Here is a 25,956-nt window from a genome sequence, read left to right as displayed (position 1 = left end):
TCATTGTGCTGTAGTACATTGAAAGCACTGACATGCCTTGTTTGTATAGTGCAGGATTAAACTGGCATGACAGCAATGAAAGACTAAGAGTGGAATTTCAGGTCCATTGGAATGCCATTAGACATTACCATCTGGCTGATCCATGAATGATCGTATACTAGGAGTCATATTGGCTATGCAGGAGCTTTGATGAACAAATCCCTATTCTACAGCAGAGTGAGAGTCACAAATGGGCATCCAAACAGACAATTTAATTGAAGACATGTTTTGGTGTTTTGGGTCTTTGTTTCTGTTTCAGTGTATGACTGAAATATAAATGACCCTTTCTCGGGTTTATTTATTCATGAAAAAAAAAGAATTTACAAGCAAAAGCACAGCTGAAGTCACATATATAGGTGAAAGGTACTTAGCTTCTACCTATATGTGACCAAAGGTCATTAAGCAATCAGCTGAAGGGCAACAGTGCACCAACACATCAGCAGGAACAGGAAGAAGGTTGAAATAGGTTTAAGCTAAACAAGGAATTCTCATTGGATCTGCCTTGACAGCTTCCATAATAATTTTAAACTCAAACAGAGAAACTAGCTTTTTCAGCTCTACATCATTTCCCTATGGGCTGTGGGAGCACAGTACATTCAAGCCCTTTGGTCTAATTCTGTTTGCCTCAATGAGACAAAGAAGAAAAAAATCACACAGTTTCAAACACAGTTATTTTCCACCAGGTTTTCAAGACACACAGCAGCTTGGAAAGCAGAGCAAGCTTTACAGACGAAGTGTTGAAAAAGTTTACAAGGAACAATGACAAGACGTTCAATGTGACGTATAAATCTCTGTGCTCCGCGACAGATGCTGCTGAAGTCACAGACAGTGGGAGGAAGACTGTGTTTATCAAGCACTCTTTTATATAACAATAGACATGCAGGTGTTTTTTAGAATCCTAATGACTACATACTGTGGGTAGGTTATGAGTTTGTAAATATTAGTGTTGTAATAACAGCAGGGCACAATGGGCACAATGTATGTGGAAACTCTTAGACATATTATGTTATACCTTTTCTTGTAGAACAATTAGGAGACTAGACAGAAAACAGGGAACAGTGTGGTGGGAACAGGGGTGGTGTGCAACATATGTGGGAACTATAGATGGGTAGAAAACTAACATCCACAGTGACCCGGAAGAAGTAGCTCTGTACAATAACATCAATAGATGACAGCTAATATCAAAGCTGGAAAGTGCAACTGGACTAAATGATGCCCAGCCACACGCGATGACAGATGCTGAGCTAAGGATGAAGACTGTGGCCAGAGGAGATGCTTGCAGATGTGAACACTGCTCTGAGCCCAACACACGTCTACCGGTATCAGTGAAACTACTCACATATGCTACTGCCATACTAATCCTAGAATAATTTGGGTATGATCAAAGTTAACTACGGTGCAGAAGGTGAGCTTAATGAAAAAGAGGTACAACAAGATATTCATGAGTGAGGCTTTAGAAATTGCCAAGCAAAGGCTCACAGCTGTGGTCATTAGGCTCAAGGTATATAAGACGGAAGCAAATAATAAAATAAAAAGAATAAAATATAAGATAGAAATGCAAAGTGGCTGATGGCCCTAAGTGTAGACCACAGCAACTTCCCAGACCAAGAGCCAGTCAATATCTCAATGAGTCTTCGGAGTCGAGAGCTGCACAGCACAAGGACCTGACTGGAGAAAGTAACAGCACACCATGATTGCCTGACAATGCAGGACAATCTTGATCATTAAGAATCCCTGCAAGGGTACAATATCATCAAACTACTAGCTGATTACCTGCCTCGCCACAATATGGAAACTCCTCTCAGTCATCACAGCAACTAAACTGAATATGTGCATGGGCATGTGACCTAATACATGGGTACAGCTCAGAAAGACATTGGAAATAATACCAGAGGGCCAAAGCAACAGCTCTTGGTTGACAGAGCAGGTTGATAGACTCCAAGGCCAGGCAGACCAACCTGCGCACCACTGGCATTGACTACAAGAAAAACTTGAAACTCAATGCCCCACATGTGGATACTGGTGTGCTAATAACATTCATCAGGGACTTACTGGGACTGTGGAAGACAACACACAAATCACCATCAATTGTGTGCTATACCAAGGTGACGTATTGTCCCTGCTGCTGTTCCGCATATACATTAAACCCCAAGTCCATTCACTACCAAGAGTTGATATGAATTCAGGACTGAAGTGGTCATCAGCAACCTCCTGTACAAAGCGAACATCAAACTGTAGGCTGAGACTAAATAAAATATTCACAACTGATCCACCTAACCTCAGGATGTCATTTGAACTGGATAAGTAAATGGCCTGCATTTGTATAGCGCTTTACTTAGTCCCTAAGGACCCCAAAGCGCTTTACACTACATTCAGTCATTCACACACTGGTGATGGCAGCTACATTGTAGCCACAGCCACCCTGGGGCACACTGACAGAGGCAAGGCTGCCGGACACTGGCGCTACCATTCCCTCTGACCACCACCAGTAGGCAAACATGGGGTTAGTATCTTGCCCAAAAATATTTGGCATGCAGCCAGGAGGCAGCCTGGGATCAAACCACCTACCTTCTGATTAGTGGCTGACCTGCTTTGCCACCTGAGCTACAGCCACCCAGTATGAGCTAAGGAGAGGAGGTGAGCTCATTGTCCAGTCATTTGGACTGGATAAGGAATGCTTGCAGGTGGAGCTACAAGAAGCCAGAATAGCACATATACAGGAAAGCTAAAACTAGCTGAGTGTTGCCAAACGGGAAGTCCAACTGAAGTCCAGCACCCTGAGGCTCTATGACCAACTGAAAAAGGACGTTTATGTTGACTAAAGGAAAAAAGTGGGGACAAATAGCCAAATGATATCACATTGGATATTTGCAGGATGACTCTGAGAAGATTGAGATTTCAAACTAAATAAATAATAAAAACAAAACCTGGAACAAAAGAGATAAGCTCTATGTCATCTTGTCAACAACAAGATGAGCATAATTTCTGATTTTTACTTTTTTTTAATGTTAAAATGTAGGAAAGGCAAGATTTTAGATTTTCATCTCATACATAATGATTGAAGTTCCCAAACGTTATTGAAGATGCACATTAAATCGAAGTATTTATATACACATTATAGAGTCATATTTATATATATATATTGGTACTTTGTAATCTTGGTGTTAGGAGGGTTTGTACATATTATTTGGTGTTTCCCTTAGTCTACAAACACAGCTTTTGGAACGTTGAGAAGCTTTGATTGCCCCTTTTTTGATAATCGAGTTTTAATGCTACATCACAGATTCCAAATACAAACCTAGAGAGCAGAGCCTGAACACAAGCGTGTGGTTGAAACAGCTACACCTGATTCATACCACAATATTGCCTGAATTACAGATTTTGATGTTATGTAATACAATTCAAATGCATTCTAGCATTATTAGACATACTTCTATATTTAGATATAATTGCTGCAGTAATGATGTACACAGTGAGCACTGTGCTTATTTTAAACGAGGCTTTTATGAGATCTATCACTGACAAATGTTGGTTGATCCTGTCAAAGACAAAAGCAGCTTAAAGTATATGAGATTATTTTTGCTGTTGTGAAACAGTTTGAACGAACCGGAACAGTTCGTATAGCATTTTTCAGGCTGCACCACTTGTCATCACAGACATGACATACAAGACTGGGGTTGCTCTTTCATGTGAACAAGGTGATACGGCAGCTGTCAATGGGATGACAGTTGCAAGCAGGTATGAGCAGGACTGGCCAGGTAAAGTTAATATTTAATTAAAGCCGGCCATATACTATTGGCCACAGTAACAGAGTGTTAAGTTCAGCATTTCACACATGATAGATTCCTCTAGAACTGAAAGAGTATTTACAGATTCATGTTTTATTGCTGGCCTTTATTATCTGTCAATGTGTTTTTGTACTCATATTACCAAATTTTTAATGTAGTCAAGGAAACTTGATATTTTTATTTTCTTAGTCAAAATGCTGTACACAGCAATACAGTATACAGAAGGCAGAGGTACCCTATTTATCTGCAACTGCAGATAAGTTACCATAACTACAGCATATGGCCCCAGTAGTGAGGGCCTCCCACATTGTGTCAACTATAAATTCTAGTCTGTGTGAGTGATGCTTTCGGTAGCTATGGAAACCTAATATAATAGAACCCCCCTCCCCCCTCCCTCCCTCCTCCTCCTCCCTGGCGCGCTCTCTCTCTCTCTCCGGTTTATCTCCATGTCTCTCTCCCTCTCTCCATCCCCAGCAAGGCTCTTCAGTCTACTTTGCGCATGTACAGTCAGCCAAATAGAGCATTGCATCGACTCCAAGATGGCGAAAACACGTCTGGCTTGGCTCTTGACTCTCCTCTCAACTCAGTGTAAGTGCAAAAATTATTTTAACCGACTACTACTTTGTCTTTTATCCGCTCGAGGAAGGTGGCCGCCAAATGCCATCCACTACTACATCTGTTTGGTCGAGTGGAAAAGTGGAAAAGAGAGTGCCTCAGAAGTAACCGTGTAGACTCAACTAACGTTAAACTTAAACCAGACTGACAGCGAGTTCGGTCTCTTCGACGTGAAGTAAATATAGTTAATGAAGTGACCAAAATAGTCGCCATTTTTAACTTAATGTCAACGCGAGTCTGGCAAATGCACGGCTGGAGTGATTGTTTGAAGCGTCCATTGTTACTGAAAAACATCGCTCAGACTACTCTCAAGTATTGATTTTATTGGAATAATGCCGCCGTTAACAGGAGTGACAGATATATCTACATGTAACTACACATCAGGAAAGCAGGGCTGTCTGAGCTGAACGTTCAGATCTTCAGTTTAGCGGCACATTTGGAGTCGCTAAGCCGACACGTTTTCTGTGTGCGCGTGTCCTGGCTCTGAAAAAGTTTCTCTACAGCATGAAGACAAACTTTTCGTTGGGAAATTAAACATGAATCAAGGCGGTTTCGTAGCTTGTGCCGTTAACTATTTAACGCGGGTTTGAAGCTGCGGTGATGATGTTGGAAGTACTGACGCGAGATAACGGATTTTTCCTACAGCGGAATAAAAGCAGGCTGACCGCGGGAGGAGCCAGGCAGACCAGCAAAGCGTCCTCCACCCCCCTCCTCATCATCCTTCTCCTCCACTCCAACGCTTTCAAACCGTGACACGGCTGGTGAACCGACAAAGCCGAAATAAAATTAATTCTTTTTATGCTAACCGTATCCACCTGAAAGTCCTCATAACCTTATCAGTCCGATACCTAGAACAGAAAAACAGACACCTGTAAGAGCAGAGCGGTTTGTTTAAATATTCATGCGCGAGCTCCTAGTTCCTTTACACGTTCCTCACACGGTTTGACGATATTTGTCATAAGACAAATAAGTCGTATTCATTCATATGATTTTACATAAATTTAAAATTTATTATTTGCTCAGAGCCGTGGGGAAGGGTCTTGAAGTTCAGGGTGCTACTGTAGACGGAAGGTGTTTTACGCTTGCGTGGTGGTGGTTGGGGGGAGTACTAGACTAAAAATTGTTAGTATACTTCATACACATTTTATTTAACAAGTCTGAGTCTGATTTTCAGTAAATATTCCACTCATCTAATGCAACTGGAAACTTAATTAAACAGAGTTGTCTTCCAACGAGCAGACCCCGAAGCACAAAGCAGACAAGAATAAACCAAAACAAAGATGAACAGATCCAACAGTCTGTTCCACACAGCCAGAAAAACACATTTTAAACATCCTGAAAGGACAATAACAAATACTGTGCTCTGTGAAAAGGTTCACACACCAATGAGCAAAGTCATTATGAAGCTAGAAAATGGTAGGCCAGTCTCTGAGGTTCAGTTCGATTGAAAGTTACTGTTCAAAAAATGTCTAGTGGGAAAAAGTTTGATGGCTGAAACGGCTCCTCGGATGCAGATAACATGTTAAACCCACTGCCAGTGGAAGTAAGTAAATGTGCCTGTTTATAAATCACTTTGGCTCAACTTCTGTTCTATAAATGTGCTATAGGATATAAATAAAACATGCACTATATTTTTTATAGTGCATGTTTGTTTATATTATATTTACTAAAAATTAATTTAACAAAATTCAGTGGGCTACATGCTGAACTTGGAGGATAGAGACAAAGCGTTGATCTAATGACAATACCAGCGTTGGTATCGATACTATCGATATCTAGATTGACCCGCCCATATCTGTTGTGTGAAGGAGTAATAAGGAGTAATAATAAGGAGTGGCAGGCTCCTGAGGGCCTCAAAGTTCTTCTCTGAGGTGGAACAAGTAGACAGCAAAGCAGATAACGACGTGGCGGCTGACATCAGGATGCTTTCCTGAATCAACTTGCCTCCTGTTGTTTTCTTTCTACAAGCTGGTGCTTTACCAACAAATGTTGAAATTAGTTTCTGTGATCTTGTTATAGCTAGCTAGCTATTTCAAATGATGTCACTAGGTGACTAGGCTATAATTAATATAATAATAAAATCTGTACAGTAAAAACAGGAAATGTATTTGCTCCACTGGTTTCATGGTGTTACAGTGAGGAAACAAAATATTTGTTGCTGCAGTTACTTTAAAAAAAATTCTTTCTCATATCCCAACATAAAAATACAATTTAAATTTAGATAGATCGATTTTTATAGAAAACTGACTGCATCTCCGATATGTATCTGCCTTGTCGTAGGCATTAATTCCTTCCTTAATCTCATTTTTATTTATTTTTATTTATTAGCTTGGTGAAGAAATGCAACAAAATGTACTTAATTTGATGTGTAAATGATTCAGGAAACCTTGTTTTCGTGTGAATGCCTGAGAGCTTGGTAAGAATCTCGTGACATGAAATGGGTTGCTGGTTTTTCCCCTTAGATGTGAACAGACATATTGATCAAAGGGTACAGAAATAAGAACCTTTCCTGTGATATCGCACGTGTGTGACTGGGCTTATTCTCTTTGCTTTAATTAGGAGCAGCAGTGAAATCTGTTGCCGTGCTCTCAGCACATACCTCCAGGCTGTGTGCTGGATTACTTATTTATTTACAATATATTTCAAAGTCAGTACTCTTAATGAATGATCCCTTGTGAAAACTCTGTGACAAGGCAGCACAACTGACATTTTCAGGGGAGGACAGTGAGCCGGTAAAGATTGAAGAATTTCTTTTGTCTTGCCTGGACGGGGCTTAGCCATGTGGTCTCAGTGGCTCCCAGCCTGCATCGCCACTGTCTTTAGAAAAGGAATGAATCTGGCTAGACAATCTGGCCACAAGCCATCTTATGAATTACTAATTGGTACTGAAAGGGTTTGATTCCTAATAGGTACCGACTGTAATTAGAATGCTTCTTGTATGTTGAAAAAGCTCTGCTCCCAATTTATTTTTTGAAGTTTTAAAATTGAGCAGATCTCAGTGAGAAATGAGTGTCACTAGCTCTGCTTTTGCTGTTGGTCACGCTCAGTGTTATTATCTGTCTCTGTGAGATGTGCTTGTTATTTTCTGTTCGTGGCATTCTTTGGGTAGCTATCATCCTAATGACCACACAGCCCTAGTCAGCCAAGCGAACGCTAAACCCAGCTCGGGCTGAACACGGCTGCACATATCAGCCCAATCATCTGACATCAGAGGGAAAGACGAGGGGCATCATTATTTTAAGTACACATGCTTACAGCAGACTTTCCAATCTGATCTAATGGAATGCACTGACGTTTTCCACTGCTGGCTCCACCTGAACCATTTCATGTAAAATATTCCAAAGAAAGTGCTAGACATCTGCCAGAACCTTCCTGCCAGCAGCACAGCCAAGAAATGTGTGGAACTGGAAGATGCTCAAAGTGGATTCGTATCAATATAAACTCTGAGATCACAAGCTCACTTTTATAAGAAACACTTGTGCAGAGCAACACACACCAAATGTAATTGTTGCATTTTTAAGTTACATAACTACAGCCTCGTAATTCACTCACAAACATTGTATTCATGTAAATGTTGTTACCTGGAAAGAGACTGAAATCGTGCAGATGGTTTTAGAGGCTCATTTAACCATCCTTCACTCTTGAAGTATTGCAGTCTCTTTCTGAACAGCTGACATTTTTATGAGTCGGCAGACTGCTAGATTGTTGTTAAATGTCATTATGTCACTCTGAGAATTTTGAACATGGGCTAAGCCACATGTAATTGGACCCCATTATGCTATTTAAACATTTTTGTGAAAAGAAAAAAGTCTTGGCTCTTTATTTGTCAGTTGTCACGGCAGGACTCTGACTGTGGCAGCACCCTGAGATGAATGCTGATAGTAGCTCCCGTACAAGCTGCTTGCTGTCAGATGCTTCTCTCCCCACCCAAAGCTTGTGAGCAAATGTTTGGAGCGCTCTCTGAATGGCATGGCTGTGGCCCCTGTGGACAAGTCTGATACAGTCTGACATTTTACTAATGGCAGAGTAAAACGGGGCAAACAAACCAAAAGGAGTCCCTTGCTACACAGCATTTGCCTGGTATGAGTCGAGAGTCTGTCGCTCCACACCCTTGAGTGAGAGGTGCAATACCAGCACATTCATCATGGTTCCAGGAAGCAATTATGCATTTTTGTGCTTGTTGCCTAACTGGAAGTTGTGTAATAATCTTGACAAAAAATCCCAATTCATTCCTGTAAGTCGAGGGGATATTTGTGCAATCCCTCCATGGGGGAGTGCCCAGAGCGTTCTCACTCCCGAGGCGTAACATGTCGACGTTTTGTCACGTCCCGCGGCGTTCCTGAGGAACGCGAAAGGAGACCTTCGGCGTTCCTATGGTACGCGGCGGGTTATGGCTGGAATCCAGTGCAATGACGCTCCCGCGGTAGTAGACGTTCCAGCCCTGTATTCCAGCCCTAAACCTAACCTTATCCCTAGCCCTGACCATAACCTTATTCCTGACCTTAACCAGGACTTTAATGATGTTAAATAGCGTGTTTCTAAGCGATTTGAAGAAAAAGAGCGAACATGTGTAGGTTCAGTCCAGACGGTTCTCATATTTCCTCTTTTTCCGAGGTCGTCATTTAGGAACGTGGTGGGTAGCCGAAAACGTAATATGGTGACGATTTGTCACCTAGCGTAAAATGTTACGCTTTGGGAGTGAGAACGGGTTGGAGTGCCACATGAATCTTAGTGTGGAATGACCTGAAACAACTGTGCACGAGTGGGTGGTGGTCGTGGTGTTTTGAACAGCAGCATAACCAGAAATATGTGCATCCCTCCTCAACCTGACTGCGCATTAGCAAATGCAACATACCAAATAGAAAACATATGTAGACAGAATGCCTTACATCACATGAGCACCGACTGACAATCACAACCACCTGTTTTCCTTGGAGATAAAACGGACCACTGCTGATGAGCCGGCTGACCTCACCCAGCTCATCAGCAGAGCAGAAAGGGGGAGGACAGAAAGCTGGCCAATATTGTTAGTTGAAGGCATTCATCAAACATCTTCTGAGACACAAATCCACTTTAGCTTGACAGATAGAAGGATTTGGCTTGTTGTCCTGCTCACATTTATTCTCACTGTACCTGAGCGTTGAAGATGCTCGGTGTAAAAGGTAAACATAATGTTCCAAAAATGGCAAAAAAGCATGTGCACGCTTCAAATGTCAGTAAGACTAGCATGAGAACCAGCCTCCAGGCAGCTCATGCTCGCCAACAAAACAAAATGAAAATCTTGATGGCCTCGGTGGGTAAAAGGAATCTAAAAATTCTGGCTTTGTTTGTCAGCATGGTCCTATTTTCAACTGGAGGTTTAGTCAAGGGAGACATTCATGAGAAAAAAATTGCGTGTTGTGGAGTATTGAGTTTTGGAAGTTATGGCTCTGTTGTGATAGCAGGCTAATTGGTTGTTTATTTTGACAAGACATTATTACCGGGTGTTTAGGGTGTTTTAGATAAACAGGATAATCTCCAAGATGAGTCCTTACTGGCTGCCAAAGCTAAGGATGGCAGAAGACAGGCTTCCTGTTTGATTATCTCTCTTTGTTCACATGGCCTGTGTAGGGAGGAAACACCACGGCTATTCTCCTGCTCCTGTGTTCACTGGATTCTGCTGGAGTACATCAATAGTTCAAAAGGGACCATATCGATCAAACACTGGGATGCTGTCAGCTTAGTGAAGTGATTAGGGGTTTCATTAATGACATGGAAGAGGCAGTGAACTACATGTGGCTGAGCCGCTTGCGCTCGGAAAGGAAAGAGCTGGAGGCTGTGCTCCTGCTCAGAGTCATAACCAGATAATCGCTCTGGATTCATCTTTTGTTTACCAGGCTGTAACAAAAGGGCAATTACTGTCTAAAAATAGCTACAAGGCAGCGTCATCAAACAACCTCAGGTGTTTGATCACAGTTCATTCAAAACCACATCTACTATCAACTGTGCACAAAACTTGCATGTACAGTAGCTTAATAGTGTTCCAATGTGGTCCTAGGGCTGCACGATTTTGCATAAAATGAGAATCACGATTTTTTTGCTTAGAATTGAGATCACGATTCTCTCACGATTTTCTTTTCCAGTATAAATATTTATTGCACTTTTTAACTGCACATCAACTTCGTAACAGTTGAGATTGAACATAAAAACAACAAATGTCTCACATTTTTTCGTTGCTGCTTGAAATTCCGTCTCCACCGTTGCTCGACACTGCGTGTATAGAGCAGGAAGTGCAACAATAGAAAAATAGTTGCGGGACGGCACTGTGTAGCGTTTGTCTAGGGTGTTGATCATTTTCCTAAATCCCTCGTTTTGCAGTGTTGATGGGAGCCATATCTTTGGTCAGGTGATAAGTAATAGCCTCCGTAATTTCTTTGTGCCTGCGGGAGTTCGACGGGTATAGGGAAGCGCTGTATAAGGTTCCCGTTATTGATGTTTGGGTGGTTGACTGGGACGGATTTTCTCCTGCCACTTTCTCATCATCCCTGACGTGCTCTCTGTTGTTTTTTCCCTGCCAATTTTAGCAGCCAGGTTCTGTATCACGTGGTATAAGGCTCCGCCCTTGTCATTTGTTGAGCAGGAAGAGTGAGCGCTTGTTTTCATGCAGATTACGTATCTGCATGAAACGTAAAATGCGGTACAATTGTCGTCGTCTTTTTTTTTTTTTTTTTTTTTTTTTTAAATCGTTGTCATTTGGAAATGAGATCGCACATAAGTATGAATCGAGGTCGCGATTTTCTAACGATTAATCGTGCAGCCCTATGTGGTCCCTTCAGTTCTCTCAGCTTTCAGTTCCATAAATGATATAATATAAGAGCAACAGTTGAAATAACAATGATAGATAACTAAAATCTTAAAATCAACCCTAAATTTTGAATGTGGTGGGGCTGTAGACAAGTGTTCACGTGAAAGAAAATGAAGCAGAGAGACTTCAGATGTCACAGGATAAACCAAATGGCTTTAAAGAAATCTGTTTGTTTTTTTTATCTGTTTGCTGTAAATGTTATTCTCCGAGTGAATTAAAAAAGATTTCAGCTCATCTGATGATGTATGCCACAAAAATAACATTAGATATTAAGGGAGCTCTGCTGAGATCCTAACCTCTTTGTGTGAGAGTATAAATGTGTGTTATCTTGTGTTGAGTTGGGGTTTCCCAATTCTCTAACTAAAGCTTCCAGAAATGTTGAGCATGACCTTGTGCCTCTCAGCACAAGCTGTACCGGGGATGAAATATGATGTTTGGCTGTTTTGAGTAAAGAGCTTTTGGAAGTTCCCCAGTTTCTGTTATTGCTTGGAACATGAGAATAAGGTGACAGGATGATGAACTGCATGTACGGAGCATTCATCTGTGCTAGGTAACAATGCTGTAATTAAGACTAGTATACCGGCACGTGTTATTACAGCAAGAACTCCCTTTGCTACACAGGAGCAGTTGGGCTTAAAGCTCATTTCCTTTTCTCACATCTGTTAGTCTGTAATTACAAGGAGGTTACTACACCTCCAGCCACCACCTCCGGGCTAATATCAGGCCTGCGTGATGTTTCTGTGGAGGTTGAATGGGGATCTGAGTGCACCTGCCAGACATGTGGTGTCTAAATAAAAGCATGCGGCATCTAACATGGGGTTAGTTTGGCTGGCCATGAAAGTAAAGCTCAGACCACAATCAAAAGCAATCAATAATAACCATCTGATTTCAGTACTGCCCATGTGAGCTAATTGCTCAGCTGATTCAATTCAATTTTATTTGTATAGCACCAAATCACAACAGCAGTTGCCCTGAAGCACTTTATTTTGTAAGGTAAGAAGACCCCACATTAATACAGAGAAACACCAACAATTATACAATCAATATAAGTGAGCACTTGGCAACAGTGGGAAGGGAAAACTTCATTTTAACAGGAACATTGCTGCTGCTGCTCTCTCTACCTCAAGGTTTCCATGTTTGGAAGCATGAGTAGGGAAGCACTCCCAGCATCATCATACCTTTCCAGATATGCATGTGGTCCCAAAACAGAACATTACCACTATTTATAAATGGCTGTAGATAGAAGCCTTAAACACTATAGAAATGCTGGACTTTATTAGTAATCCTGGGCTGTACTGTAATTTGTTGTTTAAAACATCAAGTGAATGTTAATTCTTTGGGGTTGGTCTAGTCAGTTTAGTAGTGATGCTAAATATCAGAGGATTTCATGGGAGTTAGTGGCATCCACTTGGAGGCTCTGCAAAGTGAGTTTTAAACAGCCCGGCTCAGCAGTGTGGGTCAGCCAGTGGGCAAGACCAGGACCTTGACGTTTTCAGCTTTAAAAATGAGGTTATTCATTACACACTGGGCAGTTTAACAATGTTAGAACAACGTCCAGCATCGTCGTTTTAAATGATAAGGACAAACGAATCACTTCTTAGTGGTTAGAAGTCTCCGTGTCATGAAAAAGACACTTTGTAGAAGCATCATACTTAATGGTATAGCTCTCCCATACTGCTAAGTCTCCTGTGAGGGGATTTAACTGCTTGGAACTCATCCAATGAGTCATTTGTGATGATTAAGTTACATATTACAAGATACAGATTACATTAGTTTCATCATAACAACATATGAAGGGATGGAAAGTGTTTCAGTGCGTGTGACAGAGAAAGAGAGTAGTGATGCAACTAGAAAATATTTGTTTTACACCAACGTCACTTCATTAGGACATAAATACTTCAGGTAAAAAGGTCAAAGTTCAGCATCCAGTCATCTGCAGAAATTTAACACGATCTCAAGTTCATCCTAAAATAATGCAGAATCCCAGAGGTGGCAAAAGTACAGACATTCTGTACTTAAGTAGAAGTACAGATACTTGTGTTAAAAATACTCTGGTCAAAGTTCAAGAACTGATTCAACTTCTGTCCTCAAGTAAAAATTTAAAAAATGTACAGAAATGTACTCAGAGGAAGAAAGTAAAAGTATTTATTTTTGTGAACTGCTAACTGAACCTTGTGCTTTAATAATGTAATAAAATGATAACAATACATTACAAATACAAAGTTTATATTGTTCTAATGTTTAATTCTAATGAATGTTGTACTCCTCCCGAGTCAGTTTCATAGAGCGTAGGTAATCACTGAAGTGAGGGTTTAATTAAGATGATGCTTAAGAATAACTGTCCCAACTTTAAAGTTTCTTGTAGAGGGCTGAAGTTTTCTTCTGAAAGGACTTTGGTTGACCGCAAGTACAGAAAACGGTCTTTGACTCTTCAGATGAAACAAAAAAGCACCTTTCTTACATCTTGTTTCCTAAATCTACAACAAACAGGCAAGCAACAGGATGTGATAGTGTCTAGATTTTATTATTTTCTGAGATTCAATGAGATGCAGCTTCATCTTGTTGCCTGGCAACCGCTCAGAGCCAAGAAATATTTTCAAATCAGAAAAATACCGAATCGAAGAGGTTAGAAACCAGAAATTTATGAAATGTCATTAATGCTGGTGGATTTTGTTACCACAGTAATTCACTGGTTTCTGTCTTTGTGCTGCTTGCTGTACAGAAGACTGGACTCGATCTTTCCAAGTTATCACATAAGAGTCTAAAAAACATAAACAATATTTTTAATGCAAATTCCAAAAGCTGTATCTATTTGTGATCAATAGCTGTGGTGCTGTACAAAGCCCACCAGCACTGACAGAAGTGCAGTTTGCGTTCAGCTGACTGGACAGATAGCGTGGACAGATTGTAACCAGACCATGTGGCCATATGGTGTGAGCACTATGCCTTCTGGGCTACTTAGTGATAAATATGTTGAGGCTGCACTGGAATTGATAGCACTCTTTGGCTGCTTTGGAGCTTACCAAAGTACCTTGTGGTAGAAAGCGGTCCAAATGGCATTGATCTGAATGTTATCGATTTCTGTACACCAGTGGTTTTTCGGGTCAGAAAAGATGATGATGATGATGCTAGAGACCTTCATCTGTGTGCTCTTTCTCAGCATCCACGAAAAAAATGAAGTGTGGGGAAAATCTACCCTGGGTCTAAGTGTTGGTGTATGAAAGTAAAATAAATATTTAAAGAAAGTGAAATGGTTGATATGTAGGCGCATCAATGGAATTTCCTGATTATGTCACAAAGGATCATGAATGCCTGGATCAGCCTCGCTTTTTAGGTCTTTGCTTTGAATTATGCTTGAGCAGAAGCTCAGTATACACAGCGCTGTTGCCACATGTGTGTCAGGGCATACTCTGGGTAAGTGAGTGCCTTAAATATTTGTCAGGATGCCAGACATAGGTGACGAGTTTGTAACATGGTGGCTGGCCCGGCTGAGCTCCCATAGAGGGGGCTTTGCATGTGGCTCTGCTTCGTCTCCGTGACACGGAAAGCTATGGAGGGGGAAAAGGAAGAAGCAATTTGTGTGGATTTCACCATGACTCAGGAGTTTGTCAGGCATTCGTCATGAATGGAACAGATGGTTCAAAATGGTCAGGTTTATAAGACCGAAGCATTAAGCTGAGAATATTCTGTAATTCTAGCTCCTGAACTTAAAAAAAGATTACACAAGGCTATCCACCCAAAAAGCACTTACAAGAGTTCTGTAAATATTAAATTTCAATTTTAAATGCTTTACTCCACCTTAAACTGAACTAAATGAAACAGAAGAAGAAAAAAGGGGTAAGAATTAGAAGCAGAGGAGGAGCTAGTAGATATTTCACAGCCTTTCTGTTTTAAGGAATTTCCTGTATTTTTTCCTGTAACTGTAGTAATTAGACTAAATTGAGAGTTTGTCTACATTAAACCTCATATCCTGTATAAGAGCAGCTTTTTTCAAGACGATGAGGTTATCTGCTCATTTCCTTTAATGAGGGTGCTCCACTTCCTTTGTCATTATCATAGCTAAAATGGCAACTTCAAATGGTTCCACGTGCGGCAGCAGTAATTCCAAACGATTTTCCATGTCAAAGTTACACCAACTAAGGACGATAAAACGTATCAAATGCCTTTGTTTAGGGAGTTTTTGGCATTAAATGGTTCTCAGCTTTAACTTGATATTTGAGTCTTTATTTGGGACTAGTCAGTTAGTCAAATTTGTTTTCCTCGTTTTAGTCGACTAACGAGGAACGCCCCTACACCTGCAATGAATGATTTGGGCACGTGTAAGCATATACAGTACTGAATACTGGCTACTGAGGTGCAGTTTTCATTAAGCCACTTTATTTAGTTCAGTTGTGTTTTATCGCTACTGCATTGGTTTCTAGTGACAGAGCCGTTGCATAAAGGAAGCTAACAGCAAAATAGTTTTATTGTTTAGGTTTTTTATTTAATAGCCATAAACTATGCTCAAGTGAGGTGAGAGAACTGAAAAACCTCCACGATTGTTTCACTGTTGGCTTTTCTCTTTGTCTGTCCAGGATCTTTGTTCATAACTTTAGCAGTTTAGGTATTATGTGGTTTCTAAAATCAGATTCAAATGGTCCAAGAGTGTTATTAGCGTCCACTTTTTGGTTCTTTTGCCTGATATAATGACCAAAAATCACCACTTTTAGAAAGGGGAAAAATATCAAAATATGGCTAATTTTAAACCTTAAGGCTGGACTACATATGTATATATTAGGGGTGCAACGATACACAAAATTCACGGTTCGGTTCGATACTTTGGTGTCACGGTTCGATATTTTTTCGATACAAAAAAAAATGTTCATGCCTTTTTAATTTGTCATTTATTAAAATTATAAATATATATTTTAACTCAAAAGTACAGTTTTTAAATTTAACCCTAACCCTTGTGCGTGTTTTTTATTTTGACAGCGAATGCGCACCTGCGGCCCACTTATGTGCAGCCCTGGTTATTTAGCTCGTCATATCGCAGCCACAGAAATTCTTTTGTCCATGAAACCATAAAGCTGCACTTTCTTTTTGCCTTATAGTCTGATTTGTCATAACTTTTCCGTTTTGCAGTAAGCTTTTCTTTGGCTGTCACTTCTTCACCCTGACCTGTCTTATTTGGCTCAGCAGAACTGAAATATATATCCTGCTGCTTTTACACACACACACACACACACATAACGGTCAGCGATTCTCTGCGCGATCAACCTCTCACATGTTTAAGCTGCGGGAGATTTCACTTGTCATGTTTGCGTAGTAAGCTAACGATTAATAAGACAATGTCAGAGGAATTGGTGCGCAAATTATCATCACTCACAGATCAGTGCTGTCGCTCTCTATACACAGTTCGCGCGATTGCAAAGTGAAAGCAAAAAACAAGCGCAAATTCAAACGCGATTTCAATATGTCACATATTCACAGTGGCTCACCGATGCCAATGACATAATTACCCAGCTACATTTCCGAAAGAATGCAAAAGCATTGACATATATTTTTGCTTCCTACGATAGGCCGACGGGCAGGGCAGAGATAGATTTTGGTAGCCCGACTGGAAAAATCTCTAGCCCCAGGACGTCGGGCTAGCGATTTTGCGAGCCCTGTATCTGATTGAGGAATCACTCATCTTTGGAAAAGAGAGTTTATTACAGGGAAATGGCTCTTTCCAAAATAAAAGCTATACTATCCGCTTCTTCTGGGCTATATTCTCAGCAGCATATTAAACATATCAGGTCCCCATAAGGCGAATCCTGTGCTAACGGCTGTCTAAATGACTCAGGTAAAGTTTGTAGCATGCATGCTTGTTGTTTTTGTCTTTGCACTAGGATGATGTTGGCGTAAATGTGCAGTCATATTCGTTGTGTTCCCACTAGTGCTTTCAGGTTAACCTCGTTAAAATGACCTTAACGCCACAACACGGCAAATCTCCGTTAACGAGCTACCCCTGATAGCCCCGTGCATGGGGCTAGAGAGCTAACTGGCTAACACGCTAGCTCCCACCCATGTAATTGAGCATTGCGTGGCACATCCAACATACTGTTTTACTTTAGTCCATGAGCGCTTACCTTCAGGGTCATACGTCACATGAAAACCAAAATAATTCCAAACGCCAGATCTGAATGAGGGTGGGGGAGGTCCAATTTGCCATGTTGCAAGGTGAGCTTAACTTCTGTCACGCTAGCTTGCCCTGCGCTCTTCCTTCTGACTATGCTGTCTGTGTGGAGCGTTCAGTGGATCTGCGCTCGACAGTGCAGCCTAGGCGGAGTAGTCGAACGCAGATTCACTGAGCGCTCCACACAGACAGCATAGTCAGAAGGAAAGTTGATAAAATAAATTACAAATGTTGTATTGTTCGATACATATGCGTACCGAACCGAAAGCACTGTATCGAACGGTTCAATATCGATACGAATATCGTTGCACCCCTAGTATATACATATAATATAAAAACCCAGAGGATAATGCTGCGCTGTTTTTCCAGACAGTACCAACAGGAGAGATCTTGCTGAGGTAAAAATTTTACCTTGTTCTTCAAGTGCTTCACTAGTTTTTACATTAGTGGCAGGCCCCTGCTTGCCTTGCTTATACTGAAAAACAAAGCCACTTCTGAGAGCTATTCTCTTAAAACCTAAGAATACAGAGAGCACAGATGTGTGGCTCCTAAAATATTCAACATACAAAAGCAAAAAGCCAACAAATAATTTATTGAGAAAATAAAAAAACAACAGCAGTAAGCAATGAGAACAAAAGCCATGTAAAGTTGATGGTGCGCCTCAGTATATTGTATATTCCATTTGTGTGAGGTGAAACAGAAGGAAAGCAAACAGCAAGCCACAGTCCTCTGTACAGCCAGCGCACTCCACCCCAAAGTTGAACCCAGAGCCCCCTCGCAGCTTTTCATGCTGGCCCAATCTATTATGAGCTAGAACAATGATCTTATGGTTTCTTGAGCTTTTTGGCACACTTTCAGAGGAAATATTTATATCGCTTTGCTGACAAGCCTCTCGAAACGGCCTCCGTCCAGCTAGCGCTCAAGTGTAATGAACCCCCACCCCCAACTTCCCCCTCTACCACCACCGCCCTGTCCTTCCCTTCCCTTGTACAGGCTCACTCATGTGGAACTGAGTGACTGTACAGTTTTATCCCTTATCATCAACACTCAAGATCATCAGTGTTCACATCTGTGGGCGGTTTCCTTTGGGGCGATTGCTATCATGATAATGTTCAGTGAGAACTGCTCTGCAGAGAGGAATGAGCTCTGAAGGACTGCTATGATGTGCTGCTATCTAACCCAAAGGCTCCAATCAGATCTGAGTAGAACAAGCCTTATGAATGGAACTAGACCACTTCTGTCTGTTCTATTATATTGTTTCCCTTAGATTATTGAGATGATGAATTTAAGCAGAATGAGTTGTTATCATGGCTTATAAGGGCTTTGCCTGCTGGTTCAGTGCAGTAAGTCTGTTCTATTCTACGTTCTAACTTGCAGTTATTACTAGGGATGGGTACCGGTAATGGCACCGGTTCTGACATAAACGGTAGTAACCAGACCGAAAAGCAGCGCACATTTTGGTGCTTTATTTCGGTGCTTTTTTTTCCCCTGAGATGTCATACACTTTGGATTCTAGCCAATCATTTTACCTTTCCGAGGATAGTAGGCGGGCCCAGGTACGTACGTTCTTTTAGAGCAGAGCTACAGATTAAAAATGCCCAAGGCGAAGCGGTCAAAGTCTGGCTGTACTTCACAGCAAAAGATGCAAACTCAGCAGCCTGCAACAAGTGCTTTAAGCTGATACTGTGCAAAGTAGGTAACTCCTAGAATCTGATGAAACACCTGGCGACGTATAGCATTTAGTTAAAAGCCGAGAAATGCGCCGTATTTGATAGCTTGCTGCGAGACCTCACGCCGGGCACATCTACTGCGGGTGTGGTGCCTGTTATCGGACCCGGAGTTAGCAACATCCCCCAAGAACCCGAAGAGGAGAGTCCTGGCCCCTAGCCCTGACAGTGTAGCAGAAATGATGACGGATGATGATGGCAGCAGCAGCCGTTCTTCTCTGCGTGAGTAGCTTAATGTTGTTCGTGTGTAATTTACGTTGAGTAGGCTAACCACGACCGTGGCTCAGGGGGTTGGGAAGCGTATCTGTAACCGGAAGGTTGCCGGTTCGATCCCCGGGCTCTCTGTTCTGGTCGTTGTGTCCTTGGGCAAGACACTTTACCCTACCGCCTACTGGTGTTGGCCAGAGGGGCCGATGGCGCGATATGGCAGCCTCGCTTCTGTCAGTCTGCCCCAGGGCAGCTGTGGCTACACCGTAGCTTGCCTCCACCAGTGTGTGAATGCGAGAGTGAATGAATAGTGGCATTGTAAAGCGCTTTGGGTGCCTTGAAAAGCGCTATATAAATCCAATCCATTATTATTATTATTATTATTATTATTATTATTATTATTATTATTAAATTAATGCATGTAAGGTGAACTAGCAAACACCATCATAGCTACATGCGGCTGTCTTCTTGTTTGATGGCAGATACTCCCTTCACCCTGGCCAAAAAGGGTAAAATGACCAAAGAAAAAGTGGAAAACAGCTAAACATGAGAGGTTTTTGGACAAAGTTTGTGTTTTTTCCATTGTTTAAGCACTGCTTCCAGCCAAGAGTGATACCATATATGCCCTATAGCTGCAGAAAAGGCTAACATTGTTATCTTTTTACAAAAAACAGCTGAACATGAGAGGTTTTTGGACCAATTTTGTGTTCTCCATTCTTTAAGCACCGGTTTGAGCACCGTTTAAGCACCGGCACCGTTTCAAAAGTACCGGTTTGGTACTGGTATCGGATAAAACCTAAATGCTACCCATCCCTAGTTATTACACAGGTAGGTTATCAATTCTAACCCACGACTGAGTCATTCCATAGTTGCACTGAATGTGAGCAAAAGCATTATCATTTTTATCGCTCTGAGAAGAGACAGAGATACATTCCACAGGGTTTGGATTTCATTACTGCATCGAGCGGCAGATGTGTGCAGGTTTTTGTTTTTGGATTTCCATGTAAGAACACCAGAAAGTGCATTATAAGCTGCTTAGGAATACATTTCTGATTTCTTACCTATAGGGAAAAGAGATTCAATTTATTGTTGCTTGTTTGCTTTTTTTTTTTTTTAACTCATTCTCCTCGTATTAGGGGCAATCGACTTTGCTATGATTGTCACGAAGAGCAGACTGATCATGAACGAGGCACGTGTTCCATACTTGGCCACAGTATGCAGGAGAACACTAAGTAATTACGCATGACGCAGGCAAAGACAGCAGGTGACTGAGGTCGCCAGCTGTCCTCTATTCTTACCATGAAAGTACTTTTAGATCTTTGCTTGTCCATTGTTCCCAGGACCAGTAAGTTGCTCTCCATTCACGTGCCGCACACCTTAGGACTTTGCTATGCGACTGTATACACAGTGGCATAGTTCATGTAACAGCCTGGAAATGGAATGGATGTCACGAAGCGGTCGGTCGCTGGACCGTCTGTTGCTTTTGTCTGGTAATTCCCACGGAAACCCATCAAGGATTCCTCCCTGAGCAGGTGATGGAAGTGCTCCCTCAGAGTGGGAGCGAATGGGAGGGGAGTGGCCAGCAGCAGGAGGCTCACATGCTTTCTCTCCCCAGCTGTTGTTTAAGCAGCATTCCCTGTCGCCCAGCTCAGCCACAGCCAGCCTGTGCAGTCTATTTGAGTGTATAGTATGCCTTTGCACACATTTGTTGTCTGAGTGGGCTGCTCGCTGGCAAATTCTTGCCTGGGTTGCACACTTTGATGGCAAAGTATTTAGTTTAGTTTTTCTCTCTCTCTCTTTTGACCATAGGCATATGACATAAACAACTGTCTCTTGAAATGAGTAACAGTCAGGGTTTGCTTGCAGCTCTGTCTTGCAGAATGGAATGTTTTTGTGTTTCCAGAATGTGCTGTATGACAGCAGGCATCTCCACTCTTTTAATTAGAAGTGATTTCAGATTGGAATAAACAATTTTTAGATTTATGTTGTGACTTTTTTTGCACTGGTAGTAGTTTCAGTGTTTTAAAATGTTATTGGTCAAACATTTTGACAGACAACAATTAATCACTTTAATCAAAAGCCAGAGCTTTCCAAAGACTGTTCTAAAGAAACAATGAGAACATTGTCGTTCTTTTCCTACGGATCATAACCTTGTCCCACTGCTTCCTTCATTTAAAGTCAAAAAATGTGGGGCAGTCCCTTCAATACTGCCTGCCTTTCAAAGCTCATTTCACCTGTGACCAGTCATTTCCTACACAGTGACGTACTTTTGGCGACCTCACATTCTGCACTCCTCCTCATGTCCGCCACGTTAGCGCTTACTAAGGAACAACAAAACAGTCAGAACAGCTTCCCACAGGATTATTCATCATGCAGTTGTCACAGTCTGCTGTACAGGAAATCTTTGTGAGAACGTAAACCTTTGCAGCAGTCATGTTTTTGACCTCGTGACTCTTTACTTGACTGTTTGACTTTTCGGGGGGTTTTGTGTGTATTTTTTTCTTTTTCTTTGTCACAATCAGCTGACTCTCTCTTCTGCCTGGTGCTAGAGATTTGAAATGTAAACAACAATCGAAAACGCTAAGTACACTTAACAGCACATGGAGTTTGTTAATAGCCCCGTGCAGAAGTATTGCTGTATGCTGTAGCTAGATGGCATATATCCGCTTTTAGTGCTAAAGAAGGGCACTTCATGACTGAGTTGTCTGTTGAAAGTCCTTCAGAGTTCTGTGAAATAAATTAGAATAGAATAGAATAGAATAGAATAATCCTTTAATTGTCCCACAAGGGGAAATTTGGTTGTAACAGCAGCCAAAAAGACACATATACAAACAAAGAGTACACAGAACAGAAACATACACAATTTTTCTTACATATTTACATTAAGGACAATGGTTACTATATACAGAGTACTGTACAGTTATTAAATTAAATAAAAATAACTACAGATAAGAGGCAAACCCAGGTTGTAGTGCGAATCGGTTGATTAACTTATTGCAGTTACAGCGCAGATGTAAACATCTGTGTTTGGTGGGAGCAGTTCTGATTGTACAGTCTGACAGCTGCAGGGAGGAAGGACCTGCGGAAACGCTCCTTCGTGCATCTAGGATGCAGCAGTCTGTCACTGAAGGAGCTCTGCAGTTGTACCCATAAATTGTACCCATAATAAAATATTTGAGTGTTTTTAAATTGTAGAGAAAGAAAAGGGTGCTATTGTATCCAGCAGTGATCGGACATACATCATTACATCAGTCTAACTTCTTTTTCCTGCATTCAGTCCTCATCTGCACAAGGTGGCTTTTGTTCAAGGAAAGCAAACAAATGCTAGCTTAAAGGAAGCTATTGTTGTAACCATAGACTTTAGAAATACTGTTTTATTGAACTGATAGCATCTTGATGACTAAGCTGAACCCATCTGGGAGGCCCTGTTAGAAGACTATAAAAGCTTCCACGTCGTACATTTTTGTGCCACAAATATTCAGGTGAATAGTTCAAGACATTCCATGTCAGTCGTATTGTCTTTTAGCATCCACATTCAGCTGCCGTACAACAAAACATACTATTTTGCAAAATAGCATTTGACAAAGAGATCTGATATTGGTTCGTCCTCGCAGACAGTATGTTCTGTTATGTTCTGATCTATTCCTTTTAGTTCTGTGTTGTTCTGGCTTTGCCTTACGCTGCTTGGTAACATAACATATTATTGTCAGCATCGTTATTATTTCACTTCACTTGTCTCTTGCCAGCTCAACACATGACACATCCACAAACATGTGGGTGTGGAGTGGAGAGAGTAACACAACTAAATAGAAATAACAGACAGTAGTATTCAGTAGTAGACTCTCAGTTTGAGCTGGCTGAAAACCCAGTTATTGTACAGTATCAGAAAAAGAGAGCTTGGGGAATTACATTAAAAATGTTTCTTCATTGGCTATATTTGTTTCTGTTATAGGGTTTGAAGATACATTTTGGTATTGTTAAGGGTTCAATATTGAGGAAGGGTACAAGAGGTGATCGAAGAATAACCACACTGATCCGGCCGGGTGAAGTCAAACGATGATTTAATGCACGCGTGGGAAGATCACTGCGTACGCAGACAGCAATTGATGATCTTCCACTAATCAAAGCATAAGCATATATTTTATACCATCAGGGCTTAAATTTAATGACGCCCCCTCAACGTCAGATCCATTTCATACATAGGTCAGATCAAAACCACAATGACTTTTAACACAGTTAAACAGGAAGTACCTGCCGTCTTCACGGCTGGTACTTCCTGTCACTGCTGGATGCTCGCTTATCATCTTGACACATCAGCAGCAGTTCTGCGACAAACTGCTCTTTTGCAACCCCGAGCAAAACATGATTAAACTTTCACCTATAAATGATTCTCTCTAACCGTGTGTGTGTGTGTGTGTGTGTGTGTGTGTGTGTGTGTGTGTGTGTGTGCTAACCACACCCTATTTCACCTCGCCGACTAGCTCCTGACCTCTCACCAGACAGAGAGACAGAAGCCACTCTCATATATGTAATAACCGAACTGAAACTATGTATATGTCATCTACTGAATTAATGTTTTAATCAAGAACCTCTACTAAAGGCTTAATACAAGAATATAGAATAGAATAGAATAGAATAGAATTCAACTTTATTGTCATTGCACATGCACAGGTACAGGGCAACGAAATGCAGTTTGCATCCATCCAGAAGTGCTTTAGTGATATAGATATATTACAATATATATTAGCAATAATATAGATATGTGAGTATATTACAGAAATGGGTCTATTATGGTACGTTATAATGTACACGGTATGAAGTATGTTGTGAATATTCTATAACTATAAGTATGTACAGGCTGTAGTGAGTACAAGCTATGTACAGGATATGAACAGGATATAAATATGAACTTATAAACGATAATAAAAATGACCTGATATAAGTGTTTTGTAAGCATGTATTGCAATTCCTTCTATGTTCTAGTTTCCCTCAGTATGTATCACCTGGACAGTCATGCCAGTGAAGCTTAAGACCCTTAATGAACCGAACATCCACTCAAAAGAAGCACAGATATGCAATGTGTATAAAATAGTTATAACTGCATCTGGAATACAAGGTTAATATGATAACAGTATGCATAAACCTCTTAAGGCCATCTTAAAACTATCGGTTACATTGTTAAAGCAATGATCATACTGCAGATTATATTGTACTGGTAAAATACTTTTGTTCATCCCCACAGTATATTGACATTATTAAAGCAAAGCAGTTTCTCTCCTGATGCCAATTTCTTCTTCCATTCTTTAATTGACTTTAGAATACATGACATTTTTTCTCCATACTCGCCAAGTGCGCCTACTTGTAGGGTATGATTAAAAAAAATAGCACCTGCCTGTTGCCTAGGTCTCTGCTTTTTCCATAAACTGCATTTTTCTTTATCTTCTTTTGTCTTACACTTCAATGCAGCCTTAAAATTTATGGAATAAACGGAAAGCTGCAAGGCTGGGGGAATATTCTTCCAATGAAAACAGTCAGACTTTGAAGTCAGCATAGTTACACAAATTTGGCACGTCCCTAAAAGCTACATCACAAACCACCCTTTCATTTTAGCCCACAGCAGGCATCCTTGGAGCACACAGGAAGTCAGGCAGATTAAACCTTTTGGACCTGCTAAGTCAACACGTCTCGGTTGCGTGGTGTTGTGTTATTGTTCCGTTGTCAGTCGAGCCTTAGCTCATCGTGACCGGCTACGCTTACTATCCACGCACTCAACAATGAGCGCTTATCTCTGCAGGCTGTGGCAGAGTGGATCAGCTTCCCCACTTCTCTGTCACTGTGTTGGTCAAATAGGGCATTATTAGGTAAAGGAACTGCTGGCTGGTCAGAAAAGGACCTGTGTTAATATGCCAACATCCAGATTAGCTTGATAGCTGCAGATGCGAGTGTTTCCAGATCTTTATATGTTTTGGGGAATTATTGGTTAATCCTTTATGGTGTGCTGATGGAAAGCTTCGGGAAAAAGAGGAGTATTTCTGCTGAGGATCAAATGTGTGTAAGCGGGTTGTTAGTATACGGGGGGGGGGGGGTTATGGTGTGTGGTTGAAGGAACAGGCGGCAGAACGTCATCCATCCAGGATATAGGTTACAGCACAGTAGCAATAGTTATTTCTAAAAGCTCGCTCTTGATCAGTTAAAATGTTGTAACAATCAGTGGATTCCTAGAATTGTGAAATACTATTACCCATAAGCCTGTGCTGTAGCCATACAAATGTTTATTTTCATCATGGTTGGAAAAAGCCTGCACGGAAATTGTGTTCCTAATTAGGATTAAGGAAGGGGTCGGGCAGCCCGGACTAGAATGCGAAGCATTTGCAACGAGCGCCGCTGATGCCATCTGTGCGGAGTGTGGTGAGGAGCTAATTCTGGCACTGAGTGTGGCGTGATTTAACACAGAATTTCGTGGTAGCAGCTCATATTCAAGCCTGGGATTTGATTCTGACTGTAGCCAAAAAAAACTGTTACAGGGAGTTGAATTAGCCCTGACCCCCTCCTGTTAGATCTCCTTTAAGCTGACGCCAT

At 41.3% G+C, this 25,956-nt stretch overlaps 1 protein-coding gene across 1 annotated transcript in view; it reads left to right on the top strand.

Moving 5' to 3' along the window:
* The first annotated feature begins 4,249 nt into the window (after positions 1–4,249).
* jam3b (junctional adhesion molecule 3b) overlaps positions 4,250–25,956 on the top strand; it is a 52,945-nt gene continuing 31,238 nt past the window's right edge. The window contains exon 1 of the mRNA XM_085288275.1: positions 4,250–4,415. Coding sequence (XP_085144401.1) covers positions 4,274–4,415 — 142 coding nt within the window. The 5' untranslated portion in view covers positions 4,250–4,273. The remainder of the gene's footprint in view (positions 4,416–25,956) is intronic.

This window comes from Mchenga conophoros, linkage group LG10, assembly GCF_057382185.1.
Source record: "Mchenga conophoros isolate Kocher_MC1m ecotype Shallow Benthic linkage group LG10, M_conophoros_male_GT1.1, whole genome shotgun sequence".
Lineage (NCBI taxonomy): Eukaryota > Metazoa > Chordata > Actinopteri > Cichliformes > Cichlidae > Mchenga > Mchenga conophoros.
The sequence above is the reverse complement of the archived record's forward strand: the minus strand, read 5'-3'. Positions and strand labels throughout refer to the sequence as shown.